The sequence below is a fragment of the Pholis gunnellus genome, assembly GCF_910591455.1.
Source record: "Pholis gunnellus genome assembly, chromosome: 13".
NCBI classification, from domain to species: Eukaryota; Metazoa; Chordata; class Actinopteri; order Perciformes; family Pholidae; genus Pholis; species Pholis gunnellus.
Window position 1 is genome coordinate 5,402,027 of NC_136540.1, and position 15,048 is coordinate 5,417,074.

A 15,048-nucleotide genomic window follows, 5' to 3' on the forward strand; every position below is an offset into this window, starting at 1 on the left:
ATAAACTACAATCTGCCAACGCTATCCCCTGTTGTACTGCAAGACTGTTGATGGACTGTGAAGAAAGAGAGACAACAGAGTATAACAAAAGAATTATAATGCAATATTGTGCATTTCCTCTTGGGTTTGGGCAGGGAGAGGAAACGCAAACAACAATAAATGTCTGTGTATTATTTTTATGAGGCGCTATTAAAAAAGGGTGCTGTGTTTCACGAGGAAAAAATAGGGAAGGATATAAAAACGTGAGGGCGGTAATAGAAAGATAAGATAAGAGAAAGGAGAAGCAGGCAGCAGTAAAAGGAAAATGAGGTAAAAGCTCGGCTCATAAAATGTTCCTCCATCAGATCGCTCTTTGATAGACAGCAGATGGAGTTTGCCATGGAAAGTTATTTTCTTTGTACCTGAAGGACTTTTCATTCATGTTGACTTAACAGTAATATTTGGCCTTAGAAACAGCAGTTTCTCTAGAGCAGCGGACATTAACTTCATGTTGAGATTGTTTGACAATGTTTTTTAAAATCTCAAATTCAATACAATTTACTTAATAGAAAGTGTGCAAAATATGTTGTTTATGGGTGTAACATGACTTTACTAGCCTGATACTGCACAGTATTTATGTTATTTACTTTTATCCAACTATTGCTGTTGTGCAGAGAATATAAAAGGCCACTTCACCACATGAAATGTGTGAGGAATGGATTCCAAAGGGCATTGAGTAAAACTAAGCGTCCACAAGTTTATGTTCAGATACTTGACACGTAAGAAAAATGCATATAGGTGTTGATACGCTTTCTCATTCAGGAATGAACTGTCCGTCACAAATATATTAATAAAGAAGATTTTAATCAGACTGCTTTTGTAATTTGCTATCCTCTTCTAGTTGAGCGATTTTTGTAATTTTTTTACTTTGATTGATGTGTTGGGTTACTCGTGTGTGTGCCACCGTTTGTTCACGTCTTTCATTATTAACTACTGTAAGGGGCCGAGGGTAATTAGAGGCAGGGGGCTCCACCCACTCTCCCATATGAGAGAATTGGGAACAGGTGTGGAAAAAGCCACACACCTGGAGCTGATCTCCTCACTGGGGGAGAATAAAGGAGAATCAGGGCGGTTTGATCTGGTGGCCCATGCTGAGAGAGATTTGTAATCGGGCTCCTGAATGAGTTAGATGTTCTGTTTTGTTTGACTTCGGTTAAATAAAAGCTCTGTTAACTTGACTGTCTTTGACTGCTGAGCTGCCACTTTGTTGCTTGCCCTTTGTCCAATCCTGTACTGTTTGTCAGATTTAGCATACTATCATCTTTACATCACTATACTCAGGTTTGTCTTTCAGGGAACTTGAGCTATGGTAAGTATTGTAACCAATTTGATGTGGACATAAACATAATTGATTGGCAAATATGTCTTTTGTATTTGTAATGAACTAGTGTAGTGTTGAAAACTTGCTGAATGTTGGCCTTTGGTGTTGCTGCTACAATATCAAATGTGTCACGTTCTAAATGCACTGAAGTGGATCAGAGTCGTGGCTCTCGACATCGGTAATGCTAAGGACACAGATTCCTTGCTTACGTAAAGAGTTAAATCTGTTTTTACTATGACAAAGGGTGTGTTTCCTTTAAACCACATTTAATCCCCCTGGATTACATTTTGTAAAACCACTAAACATGAAAACTTCCATGTGGATGAAAAAAACAGAACAATATTTAAACTATGTAGATTAAAAATATACCTGATCAAAACATTTGGGCCAAACGAGCAGTTTTCAATGTCGTATTTATTGTTACAAGCACATAAGAATAGACATGAACATGAGGCCAAATACAATTTGGCCATTGTCATAGAATATCATGAAACTACCTGGAATGAAGTTACGGTTTATATTTGGTAATATTGAATACAAAAGAAAAAACGGAAAACCTGAAAGCTTGAGTACAAGTCGTCTTTGAGACAAGAAGAAGGCACAGCAGGAGCCGGCAGAGACCAGTCCGCCTGCTCCTCATCCAACGTAACAGACCAAAGACGACAGACGTCCAACACGACACAGACCAGACGGCCCCAAAAGAAAACAGCATTTACCTCGAGTAATAACCCCAAGAAACAAACGAGTAAGGATACAGACAGCACGCCAGGCTGGTCACGCCTATAATTTGACCGTATGGCTTCTGTATACAGATATGTAGAAGTTAATGGTGCCAGTTATTAAGACATGCTTGTACTTCATTAAGCAGAGGCAACGTTTGGATGTTTTTAGGCTTGTGCTCCAACATCCCGCCTCCTTTTTTTTTTTTTTAACTCATCCGTATGGTATTCAGGAATGTGTGTTGCTTAGTCAAGGATATAATTTACGTATCAGTCTGAATAAAAATATGTAAACAACCTTGCAGCTGGAAATACGAATACTCGCTTTAAAAAAAACAACATTCTTTTACATTAATCCTCCTGACTATGAAGAGAGCCTTCTCTTCAGACAATTTAGTGTTGTGGATTCATTTTAAATAGGACATTCTTCAGTAAACGCCTCAAAAGAGACAGGGACGCATGCGAAATTCTGCTTCTGACAGCATTTTATTCTCATACAAAAAAAAATCTTCATTCCTTCAGTTGGGGTCTTCAAAACTCGAATGGCTTGTGGGTAAGAATAAGTGTCACAATGATCCCGGGCCAGTCTCTTAGGCTCGCTTCATCCCCCGACCCATCAAGCAGGCAAAGACGGTCATCACCATTTTGGGCTTCACCTCCACAAGGTCTTCTGGGAGAGCGTAGACGCGGGCTCCGATCTTCCTCGCCATAGAGATGGCGTATCTAGGGACGAAGGAGAGGGTTGACTCGTACAGAAACGGTTCACACACGGTTACCAAACTAGTGGCAGACGGCTGCTCCTCATTCTTTTTGTCTTTGCAAATCTTACTTGGCGTTCTCCAGCTTGTCCTCGTCGGAGAGGCTGCCGGTTCTTAGCAGCTCGTAGTTGACGCTGCCGGGCTGGATGGCGTCTATCAGTTCCACTACTGCCAAACTGCTGCTGATCTCCTTGTCCTGATCGGCACACGACACACAGATTAAGAGACTAACAAACGAGCACCTGACTGATGGGTTATATGATCTGTGTATATCAAACTACCAAATTTGAACCTGTGAGATTAAACAAGCTAAAGCAAAAACAAAGACCTTTCAGTTTAAATATTTTAGTAACATCTCTTTTATGTCAAAGAGGAGAAACAGGTTTACCTTGAAGCTTGAAATCTTGGTCGATTTTCCAGCTTCTGCCAATGTTTTGTTCACCCACTTTACGATGATGTCATCGTTTACTTTCTGTCCATCACCCAGTCCCTCTAGTACATTCAACGTATATCTGAAAGCGTGGAGAAGCAGAACATTTGTTACATTATTAAACACGAACTGAACATCGGTTTCATTATTTTTCCACTGTCCACCCAAAGACTTGAACATGACTAGAAACTTAAAACATCAAGGGAGGAAACTTTGAACATTATAATCCTGGCATCTTCATTTTGAGGAACACGCACATCAACAGCACCACTGGTTTGACACGGATGCGTCTTTTACATTTCGGAGATTCGTTTCTATTTCGTTCTTTTCTGAAGTGATCCAGATGCAGTTGTGTTTCACCTTCTCATCAGCTGCCACACCACGGCCAGAGTCAGGGTAGCGTTGCCATCGTTCAGGTCCTGCCCGCCGATGCCAACGAGGGAGAACTTGGCTGATTTGCCCAGCTCCACCGCATAGTTACAATTCTCCAACTGGAGGCACAAAAAAAAAAACAGTTGGCAAAAGTCTGCCAAAGCGGGGTTTTTTTTTTTTTCCTCGCGTAGGAATGACTAAAAACAATCTGATTCACCTTTTTCATGTTGGTTCCCAGTTTGGGGTAAGGCGGCTTGTTGACCTTGTTGTTCCAGTCCACAGGCACTTTAATCTTCTCGTAGAGTTGAAGGATGACCATGGCATCCTGGAGGTCTCTAGAAGACAAGATTGTGTGAGAGAATCATTAACAATGTGACAAACGACGAGTCCTCGTCAGATACAGGAGAGAGATTATCTGTGTATTTGCATCTTGTTTGTGGTACGTACCCATACAGATGATTGACATGTGGGTTCACTCCCAGAGAGTTCATCCAGTTTCTGAATGTCCTCTCTTCCCGTGTCTCACCTAGACAGCAGAGGATCATGGGGTTTAGGGGGCTTTTAGGTGACGTACTGGGAGTCTCAGTAATAGTCAGTTCAAAACATGCTGCCTCATCAGAACTGAATTGGTCTGTTGTCACTCTGCATAAGCAACATATCTGTTAACTAGATTGTTGTAAGTACATGTTCTGCATACTAACTAATGTATCCAGTAGGAGCTAACGTTAGGAGTGGCTCGTTGTCCCATTATAAAAAAGAAAATATGTTTCTATGCTAAAAGAAGCCCGTAGGCCAGTTGGTTAGCTAACACATTGCAACGATCTGTTCAGAGCTGGTTGTTCTCAGGCTGTAGCTGTAATCTCTCCGGTTGGTATTTGTGTATTTAGACCTTATTTGTCCGCAGCCAATTCTCCAGTGGACCTCCATGACGGTTAGCGGACATGGAAAGCTACACCGCTACGCTCCGATACCAGACCTGTAACTCTCTCCAGACCCACCTTCCAACAGTCCCCAGTTAATGTCCTCATTCTCGGGTTTGACCAGCGCTGGATACTTGTTGAACAGATTCGCCACGAAGGCGAGGTTGAGTTTGGGGTTTCCGCTGATGACGTCAGCCGGGGTGACAAACTGTTGACAGCCGAGTCTGTCGGCCTGCTGGAGCATGGCCTCGGCCCTCTTCAGGTCGTCCTTCTCCTGAACAACACACAAGAACACACATGCTCCGATCAGAGACACCGTACAGCTGTTACCATGTGGTGAAGAAACTCAACCGGGTAGAGAGCAGACTGTCAAAGTGCTTACGTTGAAGCCCGCCATGTTAATGTCTATGCGTGGCTCATCTTCATCGGTGCCTTTTGGAGAGATTTGATCCAGGAGGTGGAAATAGGCCCTCGAGTCCTGCAGAATCATACAAACAAAAACAAATCAGGTTGCTACCAAAGAACGAACAAGACAATCTGCCGGGTGATTTAGCTGTACTCCAGGTGAAGTATTGATGAACTTGATGCTGCTCGTGAGCTACTTTCAATGTGCACACTATGTTTTGCATTTAGTCTATCATCTACCTAAATCAAGTTATTTAGATGTTTTCTCTAGTCGTTCTGCATTAGTCTTCCTTTATAAACTACACCGGCATATCAAACGGTAAACAAATACTGACTTAGACTGCAGAAGGTTAAAATGCTTTGTGAACACTAGTTAGAACAGTGGGAACAAAAGCAAGGTATCTAACTTGCTGCGTATAAATTAGTCAAGCAAGAGATACTAACTCGGAAAAAAAAAACCTTTTGATCCTGTAAGTATTATTGTCTCGTTATACTTTCGAGTGGTTTCTCTACCTGCGTCTAGATACGCCAACTGGATTCAATGCTAGTGAGTCAGCCCACCTTGATGTCGGAGCTGAAGTTGTTGATCTTCGGCTGGCCAGCATTTTCCAGGTGAAAGTTTGCCCAGCGCAACAGCAGTTCTTCCGGAGACAGCTTCATCAGGTCCTCCAGGGTTTCCCCGTCTCTCAGCAATGCTGCCAGCGCTGTCGAGGAGTGTTAATGATCAGTTAAGACACACTTGACAACCGACCAGGAAACCCTCGTGATGGGAGCACAGGGCTCAAAGACACACGTTAGTGTAGTGGACCTATCAACTGTGTCCTGTACCTTCATTTCTGCTGAGCTCGATGTCAGCGAACAGACCGATCTTGATGATCTGCCACAGCAGGCCCAGCACCAGATGGGGCTTCCCCTCTTTTAGGTCTAAAGCGCCGATGTTCACCACGTGGCAGCCGATGGCAGAAGCCGAGTTCAGGGCCAGGTTCAGATTCTCCTGCGGGGGGCAAAGCATCCGATGTTGGGAAGATCAAATAAAAGTAAGAGAAACAGCAGCCCTGACGCCCGGTAAATTCAACTGACCTGTATCGTAAACGGGGTCAGCTTCTTCTTGTTTATCGTCCGCTCATCGATAGTGTCCGGCACCGACAGGTTTATCATTTTGCTGTGCAGACGTACAAAAACCAAACATGACATTTTAGAAAGACATTTCATGCAGTATACTCATCGTACGGTAAGGCGGAGATAAAATGTTCTTTGTTCGCAAAAGGTGAACGCATGTGAACCCGTTAAGAACCGTGGTGTAATTTCTGAATATTTCTAATGAATGTAGTAGTATTAGTATCAACAGCTCCTCTGCAATGCGAGGCAGAATGTTGTCGGATATCTCAGTACATGCTCCTTTGTCTCCTTCAGCCACAATGTGATCACAACATTAAGTGCAGTGAGATGCTGGTATCTGACATTTATAGCAGGAGAGTAGCTAGGTGAGGGAGGAGGAGGGAGGGAGGGGGGAGTCATGTTGCCGACTCGAGGTGAAAACAGGAACTCTCACCAGAGTACTATACCGTCTCCGACACACGTGAAGAGGGAGTCTGTGTCGGGATTCATGGGCAGGACGTGTTGGCAGTCGGGGTCTTTTTCCAGAGCAGTGTTGATCCAGTTCACAAAAGCATACCGCTCCTCCTCTGTAGGGGTGAACGCACACACCGGCATCGGTTAAAAGCAACACACCATCATTAGAACGAGACAGCATCGCTCATATTGAGTCATTTAAGTTGGTCCATTTGCTCATTGGTAAATGGAGCATCTGTAGCTGAAGGGCAGACGGCACATTAATGACCAACATCAGAAGCGAGAGTGTGTGTCCTACCAGAGAACGAGTGTTGTGTGCCTTCGCTCGACTGCACAGACGTCCCCCCGATAGCCAGGATGCCTTCTTTTCTGTTGATGACCTTGCGGAAAGTTTTTGCTATTTGACTGCCCTTCAGCTCCTGGACGATCTAAAAAAGAGCCCCAAAAAAAAAAAAAACACTCAGAGACCAACTACCACCATGCCTCCGAAATCCTGCATTATTGAAATTCATGAAATATTCAGGCTGCATTTATGTACATTTTGATTTGAGGACAAGAGATTGCATTGTAGAGGTTGCTTAGGCCAATAATAATGAACAGAATTGCCCTCTGCTGTTCATTTGTTTCATTAACAGCATGTTTGTAGCATCATCACATCGAATTTAACAAGGAAATGATCACAAAATCCTTTTTTTTGTTTGCTGCTGCCATACTAATGTGTAAAAGCCTCAATCATCTTCTCTCCTGTAGAGCTCCTGTCAGCCTCCACGACCAACCTGCCAGCTAAAAGGCTGAGGAGATAAGATGAACATCTGGACTAGTGAGTTCTGAACTAACACTGTTAATGGAACATGAAAGGTCCAGGAAGACTTCGGGTCGAAGGGTTCATAGAAGAAACTGATGTTGTGTTGTGCATTTAAGTACACTGTACTGATTTAAAGTGAGACTGTGCATTCACCACTCCTCTAATCTAAGCATCAGTGTGTGTGTGAGTGCCAGTTTACCATTATCAACAGTAACAGTACACCACCAGGGCTCCACACTAACACCACCCTCTTGTCCCCACATTCCAACATGAAATAATTACCTCTAAACAATAAATCAGTCTCAACAACATCAACACCTAATGGGCCCATAGAGATCTCCGTGGTTCATACTTTGATACAACGTATTCTTTGGTATTGTGCGCGATATTTCCTGAACCTGAAGTTATCGCTGCTTCATCAGTGACCTCAGCCTCCCGGCCACAATGAGACATTCAGCCCGACTCTGAGAGACTGTGAGCGCGAGGTCACAGGGTGCCAGCTTGCACTTTTTGGGCTGCTCTGGGTAAAAGAGGTAACCACAATAAGACAATCGAGACCTTGCAAAGACGATAAGGATTTAAAGTTATTTCAGCAACTTAGCAGAAAGCTATTTTCTTTTTTCAGCTTAACATTCAGATATACGGGCAATAGGGAGGACATCCACATTAGTTTGTTTTTAATCTGGTTTGTTATCACCAATAAGAACATATTTTAAAGGGGTGTTTTATGTGGAGGAGCACACACACACACACACACACACCTTTCTACCACAATGGCACAATGCTGTTTGGCAGCTAACTGGAAAGTCCCAGATGTCCTCCCTTCCCCCCGGCACATGAACACAGCACAACAACAAGGACAGAGAAAATTGACAAGAAAACTTCCTCCAACTTTGTCGACACCATGACTTGATGTTGGAAAGTAACCAGAGAAAGTGTATCAAACTATATTTTCAAACAGATAATTCAAAAAAAGGTCTTGCATCAGTGACATCCTTTTAAATCACATCGAATCTTTATTTTTTTTAATTATATTACATTTCTGCTGAATTTGATTCTATGTGATTTTTCTTTGTACTATTTAATCGGCTGGTTTTATTTAATGATTGTCTTGAAATGTTTCAACCCTGATTTCCGCATGTAAAAGGACATTTTGATTTGATTATTTCCATTATTATCATCATTATTAATATTTCACACACGACTTTGGCTACATCTACAAAAGGTACTCAGACGAACTGGAAACCATAAAGAGTACCTCACATCTGAAGTAAGTAAAGTAGCTTAACTTCAAGACTGAAACACATTCCAGGTGGAATCCCAGATATTCGGGCATCCAGTTCAATTTGACTCCCTCTGTTATTATCATGTTCAGGGTTAAACTTACTAACGGCCAACTAAACAGCCAAACACCCTAAAACAGGTCACTTGAAAAAAAAAAAACCCGACACAGCTGGAGAAGGTTTTTTTTGGTCGACCCCTCTGATAGTGAGATCTTGAATTAGCTGCACTCCTGAACCAGAAGCTGCCTCTGTGAATGCCTCAGTCATCACTGCTGAAACGAAATACTGGAACTCACACCACTTTGCTGACCTCACTTCCACATCCCCTGAGTATGCATACGTGCGCGCGCGTGTGTGTGCGTGTGTGTGTGTGTGTGCGCGGCTCGTAGAGGCATTTCAACTCTGTCGTGCGTGGAGCTGCTCACAGTAGCTCTGCGTAGTGGCCCCACCCAGGAGGGCGAGGTGCTTTTAGGGAGAACAGAAAACAAAGACCAACTCAGAGAAAGAAAAGCTCCGAGCAGAGAGTTAAAACTTTTTGTCAAGCTCGACGGTGCAAACCGCTCCGAGCTCCGCTCAACGTACCGACAGGAACTCCTCGAAGCTGATCTTATTGTCCTGGTTGCGATCCAGCTTCTGGATGATCTCTCGAACCATGTATCCAGGCTGGCAATGGCCGGTGTCTTTAAGGAGCTCATTGAGCTCATAATCACAGATATATCCATTGCCGTCCAGATCTACAGAAAACCCAAAAAAGAACCATTAGACACCAGGACATTTGGTACAGGTGGGGACAATATACTCACGGTAGCTTGGCTTTTACTCACCACATTTGCCAAAGATCTCTCTCATCTCCTCCACCTCCTCTTTTGATATTTTTCCAGTCATGTTTCTGTGATTGACCCGAGGTGGTCGGTCAGAGAAAAAGTGGGACTGCGGAGAAGAAAAGAGCACATGCAGAGTCGTCAGCACGGTCTTGAACCGACAGACCCATCCAGACCGCTGAACGCTCACAACCTTTTCTGCCAACAGAGAAGTGACCTTTCCTCCAGGCGGAAAACAAAAGTCGCCCCCCCCCCCCCCCCCCCCACAACTTCTGGCAGGACTTAAAGTAGTGCGCACCTCATATATCCACCATGTCCACACTGATCCCCACCCCTGCTGATCCTATCTACTGTTCTCTCTGGTTTCTAATTTCAGCTCTTTTCCCTTTTCCAAGCACGACTCTCTCCCATAATCAAAGTCATTTCCTGTTCCATTGTACAGCAGTGAGCCCATGCTGTAACACAAATGCCAAAGAAGCTGAGACCACTGCACTCCTTTGATGATTTAACGCAACACTCTCTGACAAAGATCTTAACTACAACAGCATGTTCTCCAAATCCTCGAAAACTAACAGTTTTTACGATAATCTGTTGTTGTTTTTTTGCTCTTTCATTGGCTCCACGAAGCAGATTTCAATCATTTTATTCAAGTGTTGAATTAATCTTTCATGCAAACTGAGCCAGATGTAATGAAAAGTGATGGTTGCATCTGCGGATTCTTCCCTGATACGCTGGTTTATCACGAAGCCGTTTGGGGTCTTTTTTGACATTTTAAAATCAGAGAGCAGTGTCCTCACCAAGCAGAGAGATGAATTCAAGTGTGTAAAGAACTCAAGTCACATGAGCCAGCGAGACTCGAGTCTCGGTTGTTTTGCTCTTCTCAAAAACCACAGTGTTCCCGAACTCCTCTGAGGCAAAGCGGGCTCGTCTGAAAAGTCACTGAAAATAAGGAATTCCTTTCTCCCAGTTCTGCAGCGGCGGAGGAATGCATGAGGCCTGGGCAGAGCGAGCTTCGCTTACACAGAGGTGAGCAGGGTGTGCTGCCTCGCTCTCCGAGGCTGAACCGGCACGGTGGCATTCCTCTCCAACACACAATGTTCAGAAAACAAAAAGGTGAGGTTTACAATGCGGTGAACGAAGGATCCCGGATTTTTCCAGAGAGTAAAGTGTTCCCATTTCCTGATTTAAAGTACAGATTTGTTGTTTTTTTATATACAGTGAATTAGTCAGAACGCCTGGGCAAGGCCATTTCTGGCTTCCACAGGGCTACATGTGTAAAATATAAGGGAATAGTCGAATGTCCGGTTAGTCAAACAGACTATAATCTCGCTGATTATTCAATTATTATTATTAAAAAGGGTCATTTAAGCATGAATTGGTGAATTTCTTTAAATGGTTTCAGCCCATCTCGTCTTCCGGTGTCCACAGCAGCCTCACAGGCTCACATTGAAGCAGACAAACAATGCACAAAAGGGTCCAGCAACCGTGCATCCTCTTTCATGAATGAACCTATTAATAGAACTCATGAAAGATGAGTCAACGGTAGCCATGTGGGCTCCGAGATGTGACTCAGTTGCTCAGTTAAAACTAACACTTTGCCCAAAACATAATCAAAAGTGAGTTTCCCCGACAAAGACACTCAGATGAAATGTTTCTATTCATTAGAGATACCTTTAAAATGCCACTCTGTGAATCACAGAGAACAGGGTGTTTTTCTTCGATACAAAAAGTACTAAATCAGGGCAAGCACAAACTCCTGACTAAACGATTAGGAAAATGACGACGCCGGTGTTGCTATATTTAACTTTGCTCCAAAAAGGATGTGAAATGTGGCCGCTGGAGTCAGCCCCCGGCTACAAACACCCCCTCCACCACCTCGGCCAGCCCCCTCGTCACACCCCGGACAGAGGGAGAGTGAAAACAGAAGAGGGGGTTAAGTACATGGAGCGAGGGCACAGATGGCAGGCGACAACTGTGAAGGCGAATCCCTGGTGCCCCTGAAGAATGGAGCGTTTGTAACCAACCGACACAAACAACGGCAATAAATCCCGTGTCACACTGGAGAGTTGAGTTCAGGGCGACAGGCTCCGAAGACAGTTGCCGTCTTTGACAGCTGGACTGTGCGCCTCGGAGAGGGGAGACAAATTCCTGCGCTCTACAACACAACACGGCAGCAAGCTCCTAAATGGAGCGGCTAATGTTGGCCTAAAAGCATATCGATACTACTGGATGGAGGTCAAAACACATTATTGACCCAACAGGCCCGCAGGTCATCCAGGGCCATGTGTGATGTCTAGCAGTGGCGAAACAAGAGCAGCTGGACTTGTGTTTCAGACATTTTTTTTTTTAAATTGTCGAGCCGGAAAAAAAACAAACAGCACAATGCCACCGTTTATATGATCGCCTTTTGCGGGATCTTGCAGTCGATTGAAAGCGAAGGGCTGATCCCAGAGTTAAATGTGCAAAGCCGACACACCCCGCCCCGTCAGCGCTTCATCCACACAGCTACATGGGAAATGTGAGGCACACAAATAGACCCGAGTTGTGGTCAAGTTCATACGCGCACACACCCAACACAAGTCTGCAGGAACATTTTTTTTTTACTCCGTCACAATCACCCGCAGATGGGAGTCAAACTGACTCATAAAACACCACACAGTCTGTGACAGCGGCCTCCTTTATTTCCCACTCAAGGCCGCCGTGGACAAGAGAAGCACGGCCACACCGACAGGTGAGGAGGAGGTGACGACAACAAACGTCGTGCGTGCGTGTGTGGAGTTTACACAACTCTGACGTCACGCGCAGCTGCAAGGGCTGGGTCTAGGCGGTGTTATAAAAGGCTTACAAAGCGGTGAATCATCATGGAAATATTCAAATATTCAAATGAAATGGTCCCGTGACAGCATCCCTATCCGTGAGCAGCTAATCTTTACAACGTACTTATCCCCAGAAATTAAAGGATATATAGCTGTAGCAGCCGGTATAAGAGGCCGGTGCCAGGTTTAAACACAGGAATCCCTGCTAACCAACACTTAGGAATGTCATTAGACAGGTTATTGAGGCGCTGGTGAATCAGATGGGTCGGGCTGTTAATGCTGCAGGTAGTCAGCCACACCTTCAAGGGTTTGCCATTACTCAACAAAAACAGTACAAGGCACGGTCACTGTGGAATGCCACACTTTCCTCACGCGAACATGTCGTGTGTCCCTGAGCGAGATCCTCTATCCCTGGACTTCACCATTCTCTCCATGTATATGCTGACTCCTTAACATCTTTTTATTCACAAAGTAACACATTCAAGGGATTGTATAGCCTTGGTGGAGAGCGCTCTCTATACGCTTGAAAAATACAGATGCAAACATAAAACGTACAAACCAGTGCAGATAATAAGCAACTGGATTACATTCACTGCGTTGTAAAAACAAGTGACGGCACCTGTTTGAAATCCTGACAGTGCAGAAAGTAGGGCAACCTGTTCATTAGCACAGGTGTCAGTGTGTTTAAGAGTAGAAACCAAATACAAGCACACACACCCACACTCACTCACTCTTCCTCCTCTTCTGTCTGGTTTGTCTTTCCAGAGACATCAGACCTGACGACTGTACTGAAAACTCCTACAGTAGCTGCTCTAATGGGATTCTGCAGCATGAATAAGGGAAACTCACATTTGACGTAGCTGGTGTAAAGCATAGTACACATACCACACACACATACACACACACTCACGGGCAATTTCACCACACCGATCAGGTTAATGACAGGCACAGCTCAAATGATATACAGCTCGTTGTCTTCCCCGCAGACGATGTGCAAACAACATTGTTTCCCCACTGTTGACACTATGAACAATAATGTATCTCCTGATATCAATAATGGCTTTAATACTTTAAAGTAAACAATCAATATTTTACAACACATCTATCAAAGTATGCCACTGCGCAAGTAATACAAGACCAAAACATGAGAGACGCGAGAAAAAAAGGACCACAGATGAGGGCCCCTGCACTCACAACACAGTTCTTGTTCCAAGTCTCAACATTTATGAAGTGAACATGCGGGACTTTCCGCTGCGATCAGGCAGTGTTGTTGTTCAAGGCTGTGCTAACAGTGGTCCACTATTGGGATCCCACATGTACATGTGCTGCAGCACCAGATGGCCCGACAGGAAAAGATCTGGTAAATCCCTCAGAGCAGTAAAGCAGTTCACACGAGCACACGACCCCACTTAAATAAAGAGCAAATAAGAACAATGTCTTTCAGAGGATCAATAACACCAACTCGTGTACAGTGAAGTGTGGCACACGCAATAACATACATTAAAACATATTGTAGACATGTGCTTGCATCACATAACGAGACTGGTTTTGTGATCAGAAGCACAGCGAGGTTACACACACACACACACACACCGAGCATTATCAGTGACCCATGCTTTACAGTGATGCTACTAGTTCCCTTGTGTTGCCTAAGTTCTGTCTCTGAGTAGTAGAGTTGGTTACTTCTACTAAAAGTGATCACAAATTAAAAGAGGCTACTGTATTTCAGTATTACCAGGAGCCCAGAGGAGGACTCATAGGATGAATAGGCTACAGTGAAGGTGTAGCTAAAGCTAGCAGGCTAGCGACTGGTATGCAAGTTTTACGCGCAGGAAACTGTCCCTGTTTACTCCTCCAACTCCATCCCTCCACACGGAGGATAACGGGTATCGCGGGGAGCAACGACCAAGACGAGGAGGGTATTTTTTTTAGTAAACGCAACCGAGACAAACTCTAGCTGTAAGTAGTTGTTGGGATAGAAGTTGCCAGGAAATTGGTACTCACTGTCGGTGCGCCTGAAATTTCCAGACAGCGTCCAGTCTGCAGTCCTGCCTCCTCCACGTAGAGACAAAAGTAGAGACAGCAGTGGGAATGTTGGCCCCGCCCAGTCGGCGACGTCACCGCCAGACGTTGACATCCGGCCCGTGGAGTAGTATCTGTGCCAAACGGCTACAGCTACATAATATGTTTAAGATAATAAAACGTCTTAGATTCTGAATTTAAAGAAGGTTAGTTCATAACAAAACGTTTTTAAAGAGATTAACAGATGAGGGCAGCACAGTGTCTGTTTCTTCAGTTTAAAATGAGTTTATTTCCAATGAATATTTGACCTTGTTTCATCCAAGTTATGTTGATTTAAAAGGATAATTCTGCATATTGATTGTTTAAATGTAACTAAGGCACCTCCATTATTAACTGAGGCCATCTGGATGATGACTAAAAGTAACCTAGAGGGCATCAGATCAAAGTAAAGATGTGGTCCAAAGGCTGGCTCTGGAAGCAATAATGTCAGAATACACAAGCAGACTGAAGTCAGCTTGCAGTTGAGATTAGGAGCGTAGTAGCTCAAGAATAGTGTGCTAATACATTATTAATATCCAGACATCCACCAGTAATGTTTCCTTGTAATGTAACCTATGGGCCAGTTAAAGAAATATAAATATGCTATCAGCAGGGTCGTTGATGAGGTGGATCAATGATGATGGTTTTAGATACAAAAATAACAATGATGTTTACCTGATATGAGGGTTTAAACATGTTTAATTACTCACGGTCAAAGCATCAACA

General features: G+C 43.9%; 1 protein-coding gene across 1 annotated transcript; it reads right to left on the minus strand.

Moving 5' to 3' along the window:
* Positions 1 to 1,756: 1,756 nt before the first annotated feature.
* pls3 (plastin 3 (T isoform)) lies at positions 1,757 to 14,319 on the minus strand. The gene is made up of 16 exons (XM_079171588.1): positions 14,266 to 14,319; positions 9,449 to 9,554; positions 9,207 to 9,358; positions 6,835 to 6,964; positions 6,517 to 6,649; positions 6,045 to 6,126; positions 5,793 to 5,958; positions 5,526 to 5,668; positions 4,942 to 5,037; positions 4,638 to 4,833; positions 4,087 to 4,165; positions 3,857 to 3,974; positions 3,628 to 3,758; positions 3,226 to 3,349; positions 2,909 to 3,033; positions 1,757 to 2,802 (listed from the first exon to the last, which is right to left on the minus strand). The coding sequence occupies exons 2-16, from the start codon at positions 9,507 to 9,509 to the stop codon at positions 2,670 to 2,672; spliced, it is 1,869 nt and encodes a 622-aa protein (XP_079027714.1). The 5' UTR covers positions 9,510 to 9,554; positions 14,266 to 14,319; the 3' UTR covers positions 1,757 to 2,669.
* Between the last annotated feature and the right edge of the window lie 729 nt (positions 14,320 to 15,048).